Raw genomic sequence first — 18,569 nt, forward strand, 5'->3', positions numbered from 1 at the left:
CGAGTTTGCAAAAAGGTATTTGGCAAAATGGTAGGACTTTTATGGAAAGGGAAATGGAGATTTTACAACTTTCTTGGGAATCTTTTTGTTTTTGTACATTGCAGTCGTTTCTTGTGGCTGCTTTATGACAAACTTATTAAGACTATAGGAAAAGCATATGTTTTAATTGATCTACATTTTTCATTTATTTTTGTTTGTTTCCAATGGATGTAATTACATGTTCCATCTTTAAATTGCTCTCTTTTTTCACACTGATCTCTTTGGCACCAAAAAAATCAGTCCTTCCCACTTTTGTGTACTCCGTGTGCATAAGAACTGATTCAGTAAAGCATGTAAGCATGTGCTTAAAATGAGGTGTATACTTCAAGTGTTGTGATCAATTGGGACCAGGTCCCCAGCTGGCGTAAATTGGCGTAGCTATTTTTGTAGGTGTAAACATTTCGGGGGAGGGGGGCAGGGGTGAGTTAACTTTGTTAGGCACATTTTAACTAAAAATCATTTTTAAAAAAAAAAAAATTAACTAAAATCATGAATAACCTCATAGGTTATAATTGAAAAAAATATAAAATCTAATTACATCTAGCTAGACTATTCAGATTTCACTATTGCTTAATTTGTGTTTGGTAGGTTTTGCTTTCAGGGTCTTTGTGGAGCATTGTGTTAGTCCAACGGCTGCAAACACTGCAAGGGAAAATGATTAAATCTGAAGCATTTTCAGATAGATAAATCTTTTTGGGGAGCGGAAGCAATTAATAGTCAAAAATCCCTTCTCCCCCCTCCCAATAAATTTTATAAAACTTATACAAAACCTGCATTTTGGATCTAAACTACGCAATAAAGTCCCTTTAGAGCACTACTTGCACTTAATATATCTGAATGGGGACATTTCTCATCCCAGTGTCTAAGTTCATGACATGTAGGGCTAATGGTAAAGCAAATCTAATGTATTTACTTTAGATAACGATTCTCGGTACTTTTGAGTTACTCAGCAGTTCTTGAGAACTTGCTCTTCAGAATTTGTGTGTGTGTGTGTGTGTGTGTGTGTGTGTGTGTGTGTGTGTGTATATATATGTATATATATATATGTATATATATATATGAGATTTGCTTTTTATTAAGTAGCTTTAGAAGCTCTTTAAATTCTCTTTTTTTTTGTTAGACAAGATAAAATGCTCCCATTTTTAGGATTCCTTTTGTCAGTTGATTTTGACATTTTAATTTCTGAATTTTTATCACAGCTGTAGAATATTAAGGATGATTGTGTACCTGGCACCTTTTCTGAGGGAGAAAATAAATAATTGCATGCCAATATTATAGTGATGGCAGCCATATAAATACTTAAATAGATTAGCATTTTGTTTAAAATCTCTTAGCTCAATTTTGCAGTCCTTAGTACGGAAAGCTCTCATCAACTCTCACTGGAGTTGCGTGCAGGTAAAGGACCTCTGATCAGGTCCAGTTTTAGAATGTGTCTACACTAGGATTTTCCCCCTTAAAGTAAGCACATGTGCTACCACAGTGCATGGAGCTCCAGCCATAGGCACCGACTTCCCCTTTGCCCGATGGGTGCTCGACCCCGCCCTCTCCCTGCCCCGCCCCTGCCCCGCCCCGCCCCTGCCCCGCCCCCATTCCACCCCTTCCCCCAAGTCCCGGCCCCTGCCCCATCTCTTCTCCGCCTCCTCCCCCTCCCTGCCGGAAAGTCCAAAGCGCCACCAAACAGCTGTTTGGCAGCAGCTGGGCAGGAAGCGCTGGGAGGTAGGCGGAGGAGCAGTGACACGGTGTGCTCGGGGGAGGAGGAGGAGGTGGGGGGAGTATGGCTGCTGGTGGGTGCTAAGCACCCGCTAATTTTTCCCTGTGGGTGCTCCAGCCCCGGAGCACCCACAGAGTCGGCGCCTATGGCTCCAGCAGTGGGAATGTAGATAGAGCTGACTGCAGTACAACCAGGCTTGGAACAGTGATTATTGCTAAACTGGAGGTAACAACTTTTAGAAACTTTTAGTGTAAACAAGACACCTAGGAACATGTTATTTCTCACACCTCTATCATGTAAGCTCTGTTTAATTAATTATTAATTAATTAATGGAGATATCCTATCTCCTAGAACTGGAAGGGACCTTGAAAGGTCATGGAGTCCAGCCCCCTGCCTTCACTAGCAGGACCAAGTACTGATTTTGCCCCAGATCCCTAAGTGGCCCCCTCAAGGATTGAACTCACAACCCTGGGTTTAGCAGGCCAATGCTCAAACCACTGAGCTATCCCTCCCCCTCTGCTGGGGACAAAATGAAAATAAAGGTGTTAGGGAAATCATTGACCAGAAATCTTGTTTTGATACTCCTTCCTTTTATCATGTTTAAAGTCCCAACTTGCAGAGGGATTGTTTCCCCTTCGCAGTAGCAGCCTTCTGGCATTATTTTTTACTGCATCAACCTTTAGCTTATAAAACTGCAGCAGAAAGTATCCTGGAGCATGCTGCAGCAATCAGTGCAGTATGTCAGCATTGCAAGGACTTGAACTACTGTTATATGTATCACTGTTGCTTTAAATAGAGGGACAGGGAAAGTTAGACAAAAGAACATTTACTTCATTCTTGTTTATTAACTTAATGAATCTGAGAATTTCTTTAAGGATCAGCTACTGTGTTCTTGCTGTAAGTTAAACAATGTTGATTTTAAAAATTACTAAATGGGGTTAAAGTTAAACTCCCTTTAAAATATAACTGCTGGGCATGTAATGGGAGGTTTGTTTATTGATGAACTGTTGTAAATCAACGCTAGCAGTTTTTCCTTGATACCAGCACATGAAGAAGTGAAAGTAGTGTAATCTGAAGTGACTCACTCTCTTATCCTGGAGCTGATATTGATGTATAAACACTAGGAATGCTGGAATACCAGTTTGACTTCTTTTTTATTTTCCTTTTTGTATCAATTTTGCATCCTGCAATTTCTCATCATGTGCACCTTCCCGCCAGCTGAGGCTCTGGGTAAGTCTGTGCCATGCTGTATCCCTGGTGGCTGGTTGGTTGTAGTCCTTTCTGTGGCCTCTTCATGGTTGTCTAGTCTCCACTAGCTGCCTAGACTTTAATTTCTAATTAAAATAATAAAATCAAAATACTACCTATTCTCAATGATCTTGAAACTCCACAACCATTCTTTTAATTTTCATTTTCTTTGCATCTAGTTGGAACACTGTAAAAGGGAAAAAAAATCTCTTTTGTAGTAGCTAAATTGTAGGTTTATTTTAGACAGGGATTAATATGCACTGGTTAAATCATGCCATGCTTGTGAGAGAAGTTACATTAAACACACAATCTGTCGTCAGGGTGATGCCCAAATAATTATTTTTTCTTATTGCCAGTGTAATTTTTAAAGTCTAGAGCGTAAAATCCTTCGTGTTGTGTTTTTTGTAAACCTGTTATCTGAATCCCTTTTAAACACATTGCATGCACTTTTATGATTGATTAATAACAAATTATATTGATCTTTCAAAGGGGTGGAAATTGGATTCTTCTTCTTTGCTGCTTGACTAAGTCTTAAATCTATTGAATCAGAGGGTTATCTTCAACCATGATATTGGAAATTGAAAATGGTTGTCTTGCTTAGTCTTTTAGTATTTTTCTCCTTTTTGAAATTGTACTTTGCATTTTTCCTGGGCTTATCTAAATCCATAAGTTTGCATTACTTAGAGCTGGCCCTATAGGGACAACTAAACATTTTTGCAGCATTAGGGACTGATCCAACGTTGTCTTGTAGTCACTAAAAAGACTCCCTTTGATTTCAGTGGGAGTTGGATTTGGAATTAGTTTCCGAAGTCAGCAGTAGCAATAAGCTGTGTATAACAAGGGGAACACAAGTGGAAGACGGTGTAAGAGGGATATTCATGTCTTCCTGTATTTGGACAACTGTTTACTGAGGGTCAAGTCCAGAGAGGAAATCCTCTGTCCTGTCCACATCACATAAATCATACCATGCCTCCTAGGTCTCATCCTAAACAGTGGAAGTCAACATTGGTTCGAACTCAAAGAATTATGCTCAGTGGGGCCCCGATAGATGATGAGTTAGAGAGCTTTTCTGCCAACCAAGCAATTCTCAGTGATCACCACCTATGTCTAGAGCTGCAGTCTCAATCCTCAACCACAGCCTGAGTACCTCTGAGGTTGCTAGGCCATATGCCTGCATGCACACAGGTAGATCAGTATGCCAGGCTGCACCTGTGTCCTTTCCAGATGTGGCTGAAGTTGGTCTATCATCTGAGCCGTCATCCCTTGGGCAGACTGGTCCGACTTCCTCCATCGATCCTAGACTCCTTACAATGGTGGATGGTTCAGGGCAACGTGTTCCAGGGCTTTCCTTTCACTCAGTCCCCACCGACCAGGACGATTGTCATCGATGCTTTCTTAATAGGTTGGGGAACGCGAGGGGGGGAAGCTGAAAGTTCAAGGCCTATAGTCAGAACAGGAAGCTTCTCTGCATATCTATGTCCTGGAGCTTTGTGCCATCTACAATGACTGTCAGGCCCTTCGAGATCACATCAGGGACTCGGCATTGCACATTCTTACCAACAATGCCACCACAGTGTATGACGTGAACAGACAGGAGGAAGCAAACTCCAGCGTGGCGTGTCAGGAGGTGATCAGGCTCTGACAGTTTTGCACTGGGAAAAACATTACCCCCCGTGGCCGATCACTTACTGGGATCCAGAATCATCTGGTGGATCACTCCAGCAGGAATTTCTCCTTTAATCATAAATGGTCTCTGAACCCCAGTGCCCTGCAGTCTACTTTTGCACTTCGGAGCAGCCCAACAATCTGCCTGTTCACCTGCTGTTTTGCTCTTGTGGGGGTCTCAGTCCAGGCTCCTTGACCAATGCTTTTCGCCTGAGCTGCAAATCAGCACTCCTGTATGCCTTTCCTCCAATTCCAGTCATCCTGTAGGTCATTCTCAAGCTGAAATTGGACTGTGTCAAGCTCATTCTCATTGCTCCAGGGTAGCCAAGACGGTGTTGGTTCTCCAGCCTCCTTGCATTATCAGTTCGGCCTTCCATATCTCTTGTTCTTCATTCTGACCTCCTTATTCACCACCATGGTCAGGTTTTGCATCCCACACTCAACTTCCTGCATGTTTCAACATGGATGTTGCATGGTTACATGAAGAGGAGGAGGAACAATGTTCGGTGGCTGTCCAGCAAGTCTTACTCAATAGTAGGAAGCCCTCCACTGAGCCACCTCTTTGGTCAAGTGGAAGTGGTTCTCGATATGGTCGCTAGCCCAGGGAGTTAATCTGAAGCTGGCTTGTATCTAGGATATCTTGGAGTACCTGTTACACCTTCAGTCTTCTGGTCTTGTGCTTAGTTCGTTGAGAGTGCACATGGGAGCGATTTTGGCGTTTCATCTGCCCATCGATGGAAGATTGGTGTTTTCAAACCCCATGTCAGCGAGGTTCTTGAAAGGAGTCGCTCGTCTCCACCTGCCACTTAGAGCCGATTCCTTTTTGAGACCTTAATACTATCTCAGCAGCTCTTGTGGGGCCTCCATTCGAGCCTCTGGACACTTCTTCTTTTCTCCCGTCTGTGTCAAAAACTGCTTTCTTTATGGCATTAACATCTGCAAGGAGGTTGGGTGAGTTGTAGGTTCTGATGGCAGAGACCCCTTATGCACAGTTTTCTAAAGACAAAATAACCCTGTGGCCGCACCCTAAGTTTTTATCCAAAGTGATTACCCAGTTTCACTTGAATCAAGCGATATATTTACCAGTATTCTTTCCTAAGCCACATTCAACACCAGAGGAACAATGTCTTCACACATTGGATGTCAAGAAATTTTTAGCTTTTTATCTAGAGAGGACCAAACCTTTGCATTCCTCATCTCATTTGTCTGTTTCATATGCAGACTGAATAAAGGGTCAAGCGGTCTCTTCACAGATGATCTCCGGGTGAATAACTTCCTGTATCATGACAGCCTACAAAGTAGCCCAGATTACGCCTTCTCAAAGGGTGCTGCGAGCTCATTCCACAAGCACCCACGCAACATTGAATGCATTTCTAAGTGACATTCCTATATTGGACATTTGCAGGGCTGCCACTTGGTCCTCTGTGCCTACTTTTATACGCCACTATGCCATACTGCTGCATCCAGATCAGATGTAAACTATGGGAAGGCAATCCTGCAGTCCTCTGACCACCCTTATATGGCCAGAGGAGGGGGTAGGGCTGCAGGACATGAGCACTGCTCCTATGGATACTGCTAGGCAAAGTTCTCCAGCTGCGGTACCCTGGGCGCACGCACACATAAGTAGAATACACATCTGCATCACCTCTCAAAAAACAACGGTTATAGATAGGTAACCGTTTTTTCTTGATGTTTGCAGGAATGGGGTTGGGCTTCTAATTACTGGGCTTTGAAGGATTCTGTTCTATAAGGTACCTCAGGCATTCCTTAGAGATTTTGGAGAAGGTTATTTGCAGGCCAATATAACACATTTGCTTTTTTCCTCTTTTGAAGATAGTCGGATTAATCCAACAGAAACCATTTTTTAACAGGCTATTCTGACAAATTGCAGATACTATTGTATAGTTTCTTCCCACCAGTCTGAAAACAGTTGCGTGGTTCTTTTGTTCGTGGACTATACCATAGTTGTTTGTTTGTTGATTCACTGTGCAGTATTTACAGTAGTTAATTATATTGGAAGGTCAAAGTGCACACAGTTGCCATAGGAGAAGACTAGGGGGTGAGTGGCTACAGCAATTGTTTTTTGATGTTATTGTTTATGTGCTCAGCTTGTAAATGTGAAGTGTAAATTGTGTCATTTTGTGTAGAGTCCAAATTAATAATTCAATGCAGACACCTGGAAGGAGTGGGGAAGCAATCTGTGAGCCCAAAAAGTGTGCAATGAAAGAAAAGTAGTTTTAATTGGACCAACATATATGGTGGTATCTATCTTGTCTACACTAACAATACCTTTAGTGTCCAAACCTAAATAGTGGGTGCATTTTAATTCCCCCAGGAGTATCTGCTCCACTGCACATGCTCAGAATTCATGTCCCTCTTGTAGATTTCTTTGCATCCCCACAGAAAATGATGGGGAAGCAAAGGGATGCCGCGTGAGGGAAGGGACTGGGTATGCCCATGGGTGTCGTTTGGGGGGGACATTGACTCCCCCCAAGCTGAGGCGAGGTGGGGGGGCACGCAGGGTCATGTACCACTGCCCCACCTGTTTCTGCGAGCACAAAGCTGCCTGGCTGAAGGAGGCTGGTGCTCTGCTCTCTGACTCTGAAGCACACTGCCTCCTGGGTCCTAGTGCCTGGTTTGTGTACCACAGTGAGTGCCTGTGGTGTGGCAGGGTAAGGTGGGTGAGGGAAATGAGAGAAGGGGGATGGGGTGGTGGGAAGAGACAGTGGGGAAGGAACAGGGGTGGGATAGGGCAAGGGAATATGGGAGTTTAGGTGAGGGGGATGGGGCAGAGGACAGTGGGGACAGGAAGGGGGAAGAGAAGAGGATAGAGGAATCGGGGAGGGTGGGGGGGAAGCAGGTGCCTGGCATGCGGCGTCCCTTCAGCAGCAGCAGCTGGGGCTCTTCTGTTAAGCAGGCCCATCAAACCCCCACCCTGAAGAGCCCATCCCCTTGCACCTGGACACTCCGACAAGCCCCCTGCATCCAGACCCCCATCCCACTGAGCCCCAACCAGCTGCACCCAGACCGCCACCTCATCAAACCCCACTCCCGCGGCACCCAGATCCCCCCACCGAGTCCCCCGCAACCAGAGCATCCCTGCTGAGCCCCAACCGCCTTCACCTGGCCCCCACTGCAGAGTCCCATTGTCCCTGCGCCCGGAACCCTGCAGTGAGCCTCTGTGCATCCAGATGCCCCCACTGAGCCACCCACACCCAGGTTGCCCCACACAGAACCCTCTAACCCCACACCTGATCCCCCACACTTAGCCCCTCTATGCTTAGATCCTGCTGGGCTGAGCCTGCCCATACCTGGCTCACCTGGTGCAAAGGGGTAGGGCCCTGGGGTGTTCCTAGGGCAGGCCCTGCCCTTGCACTGTGTCAGGCTTGGGTGCAGCCTCACTGCCGAGTCTGTCCCGAGGGGGTTTGGAGCTGCAGAGTGATCTCCCGTCTCCATGCACCCAGTGCCCTGTGTTCCCCACTGCTATGCTGGAGCCTCCACATTTATTTATTGACAGATAAAATTTGCAGAATGTTGCAGAATTTTAAAATATTGTGCACAGAATTTTTAATTTTTTGGTGCAGAATTCCCTCAGTTCTGCAGTTGAAGCTACCTTTTATTTAAGTTGTACCACAAACCTCAGTCATGAAAACAAGTTGGAAATTAGAATTATTAGTTTTTAGTATGGTCCTTTCATTAAACTTTTGTTTTAATAGATGATTATTTAGGATTCAGGCTCACGAGCACATCCAGCTGCAGCTCTCACAGACTACTGTGAAACCTGTGGTTTTAATGCATGTTGGCCCTTGAAAGCTCTTGCATGCCATGCTACTGATCATGCATGACTGAAGCAGCTGCTCTGAAAGTAGCATATTAAGACTGTCCTGTGGGTAACCATGGATTCTTGTTAATATCGATGAGATACAACCCAGCAGCTGTGGTGAGCTCTCTGTACAGTTCATTAGACGTGTACCTGCCTGTGTCGACCTCTTAGTCCCACAACTGTCTGAAGCTTCTGCTTTTGCTACCAGCAGAGTGGAGTCAGGCCACAACCATTCACCCAGTACCTCTGCTCCCTGTTAGCAAAAATAAAGATTGAGAGAAGAGCGAATGGACAATAAGAAGCCTTTTGCCTTAAGAAATCTCTCCTCGGGGTAATCGAGCAAGTGATTGGTCCCTTTCTGAGCGTGCACCTTAGTGTTCTGGAGAACTACCATGTTGATGATCTTCACTCTCATTGTTGATTGGGAGAACTCCAAATCAGACCTTTCTGTCTGTCTCTTAATTTCTATTCTGTCAGGTCATGCAATCCAATACCTAGCTGGGGCAGGAGTGTCCCCCATAATACGTTTTTCACTGCCATGTATAATCCGGTATTAAATGATGAAGCTTCTCTGGAAATTTTTTCTATAATTTAATAATTTTATTCTATGAATAGTTAGCCTAAGGCCTTGTCTATGATAAAGAGATTAATCCATTGTTAATGTTCCCTGTTGATTGCGGTGCACCATGTGTCCATGAGGAAAAATACTTTCAATGGTCATGGAGGCAATAATCTGTTGAGGTTTCCCTGGTAATTTAGGGGGGAAAGCCTCAGTAGATTGAAGTTAATTCAGTGCCAGTGCAGATGCATGTGCACAGTTAGCCACCTCTCATCTCTGACAGCAGCCGGAGCTGACAGCTTCTTCACATGAGTAATGTTATGCTTATACAAAGCACACGGGATCTTTATAGAGGAAGGTAAATACACAGCATTTATTGAGAATACCACAGTTAGCATATGCTTTTTAGACACACACACACACACACACACACACACACACACACACACACACACACACACACACACACACACACACACACACACACACACACACACACACACACACACACACACACACACACACACACACACCCGCAGTGATGTTTATAGTTACCAGTCCAGAGTCTGGATCAATCTAGTGGCCAGCCAGATTGGTCGCAGAGGGGAGCGGGGTTCTATCGGTCACGATCCGATGCTCCTGGAGTGTGGCAAGACGAACCCAAAGTCCTATGGCAAAGCACCCTGTTCTTATAGGTTTTCTTCTCTGTTGAAGCCTATGGATTTTGCTGTGTCACTTTGTGACACGGTTACTTCTTAATTGGTGTAAACATTCCAATACACCTCCGAGAGGGTTATCCTGTCCTTTGTTCCGATTTAATTAATTGTCCATAGGGGTGCCAGCCTTCACCTCAGGGTCGTCAATCTGCCCTTCATTATGGATGCGCGTTGATGATTCTTTGATGTTCTTTAAGTTTCTTCACTCCTCCTTCCTTGACTCTGGCTATAACAATGGCCTTCACACCTTATCTTTTCCTGATGCATACATTCCTCATTCACACAAACAGATTGAGAATACAAACAGTAGTATTTTATATTGAGCAAAAAGGCATTGCAAATTAAACCTTGCTAAGTTTTACAATCAATAACCAAGACAATTTACATTGAGACCCAGGCCTGCAATGTTCCTTTAATCTACTTAACATAGACACAATAGAGAATTCTGTCTCTTACTTCCTAATTTGTAATACATATAGGAAACCATCGTAGCTTTATATCTTATTCTAAAACAAAAGGATGACCATAATTAGTCATAAGGATTGTTTTGGTCTGTCATTCCTTTCTGCTATTCAAAAAGGGTGGCTGACAAGATGAAATCAAATCATACATTAATTCTCATAGTACATTGTAAAATCCAGCTCCTGCAGTAACACAGTGGAGTCAGGCTAATGAAGGCAATAGATGGGACATGCCTGGTGATCTGAAGTCTAATATTATAACCTCCGAGTTTTTCAAAACGTGTACCGCAGTGTATCAGGAGTGCAGCCTAGAGGTAGCACTGTGTGCCATTTCGCCTGGGGTTCAGACCCCATTCCCGCACTGGGAAGGCCTGGGAGTGCTGCAGTTGGCAACTGCCACTGCTTTTTCGAGTGGTGGCCCTATGGGTGCTCCACTTCAGGTGTGCATGTGCCTCTCGAGCCCTTGATCAGAGATTTTCTGTTAGCAGTGTTCGTTTACCCCTCGTGTGCTCTATACAACTTCATTCCACTCTCTGAGCATACATAGGGCTACGTGGGTGAACTGACCTCAGTTCCTTCTCTACCGCCTTGGCCTGAGACGGGGCTTTAGCGTGTCTGCCTCAGGTGTGCCTCAGTGTTTTCTGTAGTTGTTTAGTTAGTTTAGTGTTTCTAGTTAGTGTTAGTTGCTGTTAGTATAGAATTAGTTAGATTATTGTGAGGGGTTTCAGTTTTTCCTCTTCCCCCCTCCCTTTTTTTCCCTCCCCTACTTTTTCTGGGGAGCTTATTTGGCCTGGCTGGGCATGCCTTGCACACCAGATTTCAAATGTTGCCTCTCTTGTGGGGAGGCTATCCTGATCAGTGACAGCCACTCTGTATATCTGTTGAATGGGAGAGTCCCATAGCTCCCAGAAGAGTAACTCTGCCTGACTAAAATCTAGAGCTCGGAAGAATCGGGAGATCAAACTGAAATTGCTGATGGAAGCGCTCTCTTCGACCCACTTCCGAATCAGATCAGGAGACACCCCCCCTTCCCAAATATATCTGTCTCCAGACAGATCCCGTGCCCCTTTAACTTCAGCTAAGGTCTCGCCTAAGAAGGGGAAGATTTTGGAGGACTCAGGGAAGGCCTTGAAGAAGAGGAGCTCAGCCTCCCACCACAAGGAGCCAGCTCCCAAGAAGTGCAACTCTCCTGGTAGGTCTGTGGTGTTGTAGGCCTCGACCTTTTGATTCAGAAGAATCTTTCGTCTCCATGGTACCTCCAGTACCGGCAGAGCAGGGAGATCCTAGAGCACTTTAGAGAAACATGGCACTGGCAGGTTCCCAGTACCATGCCCCTCCAGATCGGCACTATATATTTTACTTACTAATGGGGCCTTCCCACTCCACTCTCTTGGTACCAACAAAATCAAAGCACACACCTTCGGTGCCAGCACCTAGATGTTCCAAACCAACAGTACCACCAAAGTCAACTGCTGTGTAAGTATGACCCACTTGGTACTGCAGAAATTCCATTACTCCAGGAACTTGTCAGCGTTAGATGAGCCAGAATCCCCACTCCTCATGGGTACTGAATGACTTGGTACTCAGCAGGTGCTTCTCCCAGGATTATAAATGGGAGTTGGACTCTCAAACCCTTCATGGGATATTTCAGAGTTTGTGACTTCCACAAGTGAATCTCTTCACCACACCCAGCAACAGAAAGTGCCCCTTACTTTCCTCAAGAGGAGGCCCTAGATCACCTCTCTTTGGGAGACACCTTTCTCCTTCCTTGGACAGTGGGCCTGTTCTATGCATTCCCTCCAACACCACTAATTGTAAGAGTGATTAACAAAATCAGGCAGGACAAGGCCAGGGTTATCTTCGTAGTACTGACCTGGCCAAGGCAAGCTTGATATCCTAACCTGCTTCACCTGTGTGTCCAACTGGCGCTCAAGCTTCTGACCGTTCCTCATCTCTCCCAGGGTGTGAGTCATGTGCTTCATCCCAACCTAGCGGTTCTCTGTCTCCAAGCATGGCTCCTGGGTGGTTCACGGGATTAGAATCCACCTCCTCGACAGGTATGTGGTATGTGCCCTGGGTCCATGCTAGCACTGTGTTGCTTCAGTCGAGGCAGATGCATTGCCCACTGGGAAAACATCAGAGAGTTTTTCACGCTGTGCAATAATGCACAATTTTCTCTCTGGATTACACACTCTGCCTGCACATGGATCAGTCTCAATTTGTACGTTTTTATTATGTTAGAAAATTATGAATAACTCACTGTATTTTCTACATGATGATTAGTTTATTTGTGATTTGTGCCAAGCTGTATTTGGATGGAAATTCAAACTCAATTAAAAATGCATGTCATGGGGTGAAAGGGATGGCACCTTTGACTAATTTTTCCTTTCAGTTAATTGGGCAGCAGACAGGCACATGTGACCAACTGGCTGTTGCTGATCAAAAAGGAAAGTACCTGGGTTTTATAAGGCAGGGAGGAGTGGACATGAAAAGAGGGAGGTGGAGAGCTTCCTGGGAGAGAGGCAGGAGCAGCAGGACAGAGCAGCTGGAGGTAGAGAGGAGCAACTGGGGAGCTCTTTGAGCTGGAGCTGAGCTCCTGATAGGATTCCTTTGGGAAGCAGTTGGGGATGTCTTCTTGAGGTACAGCCTGAGAATCCAGAGAGCAGAGGCCTCAGGAAAGGGGCCTGGATAACCCAGAGGACTCCAAAGGGAATTGAGAGAAAGTAGGAGCTGGAGAGCACTGAGAAACTGTAAAAACAACGAGGAATCCTTGTGGCACCTTAGAGACTAACACATTTATTTGGGCATAAGCTTTCGTGGGTTAGAACCCACTTCATCAGATGCATGGAGTGGAAAATACGGTAAGCAGGAATAAATATATAGCCCATGAAAAGATTGGAGTTACCTTACCAAGTGGGGGGGTCAGTGCTAACGAGGCCAGTTCAATTAGGGTGGATGTGGCCCATTCTCAGCAGTTGACAAGAAAGTTGAGAAACTGTGTTAGCTGGGGAAATTGAAGCCAGACCTCAGAGAAGGGGGAATGTTAAAGGGAAATAGACAGGCCTTAGACACGAGTAGTGTACCCAGTGGAGGACCTAATAAAGAGACTTTATTTGAAGCTGCGAAATAGAAAGACCTTCAGAAAGGAGGGGCTGTATGTACCCAGTAGGGTACCGGGACAAAAGGGATTGTGTTTGAGCATATTGTATGTTAATAAGCTGCTCCCCAAGAAGGAGTGTTGGCATGTAACATAGGCCTCAGTGGACTTATTGTGGAGCTCCAGGGCGAAGGGAAACAGTGCTGCTGAACAGCCGTGCTCATTTACAATGCACAAAAACAGCATTTTAAATTTTTTTATGAGTTAAATAAAATTATCTTAAATGTTCTGGATACATAAGGAAAAAAGTCAGTTTATCAAAAACAGGTTTTGCATTTAAACCTAATTTATTAAACAGAGGAAATGCTATCTGTAGTTAGTGAATTGAATTGATTGTTTCTTGTCACCATGTCCTTCAGGATTTTAGAACTAATAGATCTCATCCTCCAACACAGTTGTTCTCAACCTTTCTAGACTATTGTACCCCTTTCAGGAGTCTGATTTGTCTTGCGTACCCCAAGTTTCACCTCACTTAAAAACTACTTGCTTACAAAATCAGACATAAAAATACAAAAGTGTCACAGCACTCTGTTACAGCACACAAGCTTACTTTCTTGTTTTTGCCATATAATTATAAAATAAATTGATTGGAGTATAAATATTGAACTTGTATTTCAGTGCAGTACTTGAGCCTGTTTTTCACTTGTCTAAACCCAAGCCCCAGGCGGCGGGGCGGAAGCATCTAACTGAGCTTCATGGGGCCTGGGGCAGTTGCCCTGCTTGCCTCCCCCTAATGCCAGCCCTGCACTTGTGATTCCCCAAACCCATCTCCAACCCCCAGGCTGAGGAACACTGATCTAGATGAATTGAAGTATCCACTGGAAGACCTCTGCATATCTCCCAAGAGTACTACTTCCCCTGGTTAAGAACCACTGCTCTAACACCTACTTTTTATTCAGAGATTGGAAGAGAAAAACAAGGTTCCCTGCTTTTTCAACTCCCATTGGTTTCTGAACTTTGAAGCAACTAGTCACTGAACTGAACTAGCTGAATCAACTGAAATGAAGAAAATATTCTCTCTGCACCTGAAGCAGCAGCCAATGCTGTCAAACCTGGTTTAGCACTTCAGAAAATTCTAGTTCCAGCTGCTTATCCACTGACTTCTACCAGTTCAGTGGCTTGACTTTCTTTAAAACTTTAGCAGCAGACATGTGTTGCTTAATTTTTTAAAATGTAATTTATTTTAATAGCATATAATAAGTTTAAGCCTTAACATACATCGTCATGATTTCATGGAGCTGGCTTGAGCCTGATGATCAGCTGGCAAGTGCAACAGGACAAAGGCCAGTTTTGGCTAAAAAGTTGGGACATCCAGGGTAGGGCTTAAAAAGGGGATTGTCCTGGCCAAAACAGGACATATGGTCACCCTAGGCTGTGGTAAGAGCCGCCCAGAGAGCCCAAGCCACTGTGGGGAGCCTCGGCCCCTCCACCTGCCCTGGGTGTGGGGCCCGAGAGCAGCCTTGTCTCTGCCCCTCAGAGCACACTGTCTAGGGCAGGTGCCAGGGCTCTCTACAACAGCCCAGGCTCCCTGGGAAGCTCGTACCACGGCCAAGCTCTGCTTCTGGCCTGAGCTGGGGGCTGGGTCTTGGTGGGAAGGGGAAGAGCAGGAGGCAGGGCCCCGTGGTGGTGGTGAGGGGGTTGGGGAGACTCAAATATTCTTTGTGCCCAGGGCCCCAATAAATATTAATCCAGCTCTGCGCTGATAGCTTTGATTGGATTTGCATCAGATAATTATATTTTTGGTAGCTTATCATTGTTACAAACCAGTTTGATAGAGCATATATATTGTATACTAAGGATTCATTCTGCAAACTCTCCGTTTAATTTTACATGCTCCTCAAAATACTTGATCATTCAAGATGTCATATGTACTCTGCTGTCTCTAAATGTGCTGACATCATAGCTTCTCTGCTGTCCTACATCATTAAAGCCACAGAACTTAGAGACTGGCATGTAATTTAGTGCCAGCTTCGGCTAGCCCACAGAAGTAACTAACTCATATTGTACTTATCTCTATATAAATCTTTACTGACAAACATGCATCTTAAGAGATCTCTACACCAGTTTATACTGGCTGCGCTTTTAGGTCAACCACTTTAGGGCTAGTTGTTTGAAACATAGAAGGTGCAGTTGGCTAGAGAGCTATTAAATGTTTTCTCTTCCTGACTTGAATCATACATATTTTTTCAACCCATTTTAAACTCTAGTTTTTCAACGCCTAGGCAACAGGAGCCCTGAGCTCAGCACACACATTGTGCTTTAATAAATCCCAAGTATCAGCACCATGGGTTAAATTCTTATAGAGTATTTCCCAGAGGAGCCCCATTCCCCCTAACATGCTATAAAATCTCCAGTGGGGGATGAAAACATTTACCGAAAGCTGGCTCTGGACAGCTCTGGCTGAATTTAAGCCCTGCTCAGCACCAACTAGTGAAAAGACTTTCACCTGAATTTTCTTTGCTGACCTTCACCCTAAAAGCCCTCAGGTCTCAGTGAATGACCTTGTTGAGGGGTGACGCTGGTCATGGTGCCTGTAGGGTCCAGTTAGTCACGCTTCCAAAATGGCCCCAGGAATCACTACAAGGTGATGCAAAATGCTCCTTTGTACAAACATCCCTCCTAGGAAAGGAGTATGCTGCCTCCAAAGGAGACAATACATCTTAGATGTACTTTCATCATGTGCATGGTAATGTGTTACCATCAGGCTAACCCAATCTTACCTTACCTTTTGCTTTCTCTCTAAAACAATGTTGTACCAAGATATCAAATTCTACTTTAAGGTTGGCAGTAACTATTCTTATCCAGTGTATAGAGTCCAAGATGAAATGAGCATGTGGTCTCTGGTCTGCATAGCCCACGTTGTACATTTGCACCTGGTACATCGAGTAGTCTTTGTTTTATAGACGACCATGTAGGTATAGCGTCTGAAGTTGGCCTGCAAAACAGTAAGGAAAAATCCTATGTTCTGTCAGGTCTGCTCCCTAATAGGATTTCAGCTTCCAGGAATTGCAGTTCTGCCAACTTACAGACCACTGAAGTTTTGCTGCACCAGAAAAGGCAAGTTAGTTTCTTCAGCTGCCACCATTTCATAAACCCCATCCTTGAGCCAAACATTACAAAATGTTATACAGCAGTCTTTGGTGTAGATGGATACAAAAAGCTTTCTATAGAGGGTGAAATGTAAATGCTGGGCCAGCTTCACAAAGGGCGTAGGTGTTGCAATGCCTAACAGGTGCCTAGAAAATACGGGAACAACATTGAGAATCCAGAAAACCTGAATTAGGTACAACACTCCCTATATGGTGAATGGGGAGAGAGCGGTGCCTAGGAGTAGAATACACAAAAGCCAACATGCTAGGCAGGGAAACGCCTAAGCAGCCAATGGGAGATGCTGAGAAGAGGGATATGTCCTAAGCCCAGCCCATCTCTCGGAGTTCAGTAACTCAGCTTGGGTTGGGGGGAAGCCTCTACATAGCAACTATGTAACCAACCGTTACCTTGTCTGGAAATGGTCTTCCCCATTTCGGAGGGATGCAAAAATTAGTATCACTGCAATGAATCTGGGAGGGGGAGCTTCACTACTATGAACAAACATAAATATAATATAAAAGCAGTCATTGGTATTCCACACTGGTGGAAATGGAAATATACAAAGTACATAAAGTTTTCAGAAAAGACATCACATTATTTAATGCTTAGGGTAAATGTATGTGTCTGAGTCTAAAATATTACAGAACCTAGTAAGTTGTACTAAAAAGTCTTGTAGCTATAACAGTGTATCAGTAATGCTATAGCTAAGGCTGCTTTTTATTACAAACCCATATTTTTGGAGTGGTGGACAGTACGCAAGGGTGTAACTTGTTGTAGGATGAGACTTGATGTATACTTACTGTGGCAGTAAGCTTCAGCATAATGAGTTTGTTGTAACTATCTAGATAGATCTCTGACAAAAGTCTGTTCCTTTTACTTTTAGTAGATTGGTTTTAGGTAAAAAAAAAAATGTAAAAGCTACTGGACTTATGCATAACTTATAAAAGGGTTTTGACCTTAGTAGAATGATGAGTACTGTGCTTTGCATATTACCAGTTACTTCTAGCAATACAAGAGAACTCAGTGTTCTAATCATTAGTAATTAGCACCTATTTTCATTTGATCCTAAGGAACATCACTAGTGCATGAATCTTTTGTGGTCCTACCAAAACCAAAAGTAACTAGGAACTAGACTCAAAGAGGGGGGAGGGAGAGAGAGATGTCAGTGGTCAGTGATTGGCACCTTCACAACTCCTGCAGGCAACAGTCATTAATAAGAATGTCTGAGGGTTTTTTAATAAGATTTGCTTTATACAGCCATCTTACACTTTCCATGTGAAATACAAACCAGAATCTGCTCTTTCTAACTTGAAGGAACCTCCTTTGAATTGAGAGGGTTGTATTTCTGCTTCCAGGTGAAAAAGAAATTATGGTAAATACTTGATTAAGAAAATATATTTTAATTCTAGAAAATGCTGATTAGCCTCACATTATGAATAGCCTCATCAAGCAATGAGGCAGTGATATTGACTGAAAATAGGGAGTTCCGTCTATGTAAGCCCGTAGTTCAGACAAAACCTACTTATGATTCTTTCCCATGTATAGGGAGAGGAGACATCCAGCCCCAGTTGGACAGTGCATTACAAGATGTCAATGATAAGTACCTGCTGCTTGAAGAAACTGAGAAGCAGGCTGTTAGAAAGGCCCTCATTGAAGAACGCAGTCGCTTCTGTACTTTTATCTCGATGCTACGGCCTGTGATAGTAAGTCTTTTGTTTCAAGTTCTTAAAATTCACAACCCTGACAGGTGAACGTAACTTTAAGGTAGAGTAATTAGTAATAAAAGTTTTGAATGAACTCGTAGATGTTACTAATTCATATTCTGCCTCCCTCTCTTTAAAATGGGATATTAAAAAGTATCCTTCCTCCCTCACTCTTATGGAATGCTAGGACTCGTGTACGTTCCATGACCCCCCATGTACAGAAATGATTATCTGACAGATTTGTTTGCTCCGACACAGTTTTCTGATAGCATCGACCACCTACGCAAGGACCTTTTCAGTCCATTTGAGAGGTTTAAGTATATTTTATTAAGCTCAGTTTGCCTGAAGCCCAGGGATGGAATTTTGTGTCGTATAAGACTTGTGTATTTGTGGATAG

At 44.1% G+C, this 18,569-nt stretch overlaps 1 protein-coding gene across 1 annotated transcript in view; it reads left to right on the forward strand.

Annotated features, from left to right (window-relative positions):
* Positions 1 to 18,569, forward strand: part of MTSS1 (MTSS I-BAR domain containing 1) — a 169,157-nt gene that overhangs the window by 131,940 nt on the left and 18,648 nt on the right. Inside the window, exons 7-9 of the mRNA XM_065398731.1 lie at positions 2,969 to 2,980; positions 12,184 to 12,279; positions 18,015 to 18,172. Of these exons, the coding sequence (XP_065254803.1) occupies positions 2,969 to 2,980; positions 12,184 to 12,279; positions 18,015 to 18,172 (266 nt within the window). The remainder of the gene's footprint in view (positions 1 to 2,968; positions 2,981 to 12,183; positions 12,280 to 18,014; positions 18,173 to 18,569) is intronic.

This window comes from Emys orbicularis, chromosome 2 (genome assembly GCF_028017835.1).
Source record: "Emys orbicularis isolate rEmyOrb1 chromosome 2, rEmyOrb1.hap1, whole genome shotgun sequence".
In the NCBI taxonomy this organism is placed as follows: Eukaryota; Metazoa; Chordata; order Testudines; family Emydidae; genus Emys; species Emys orbicularis.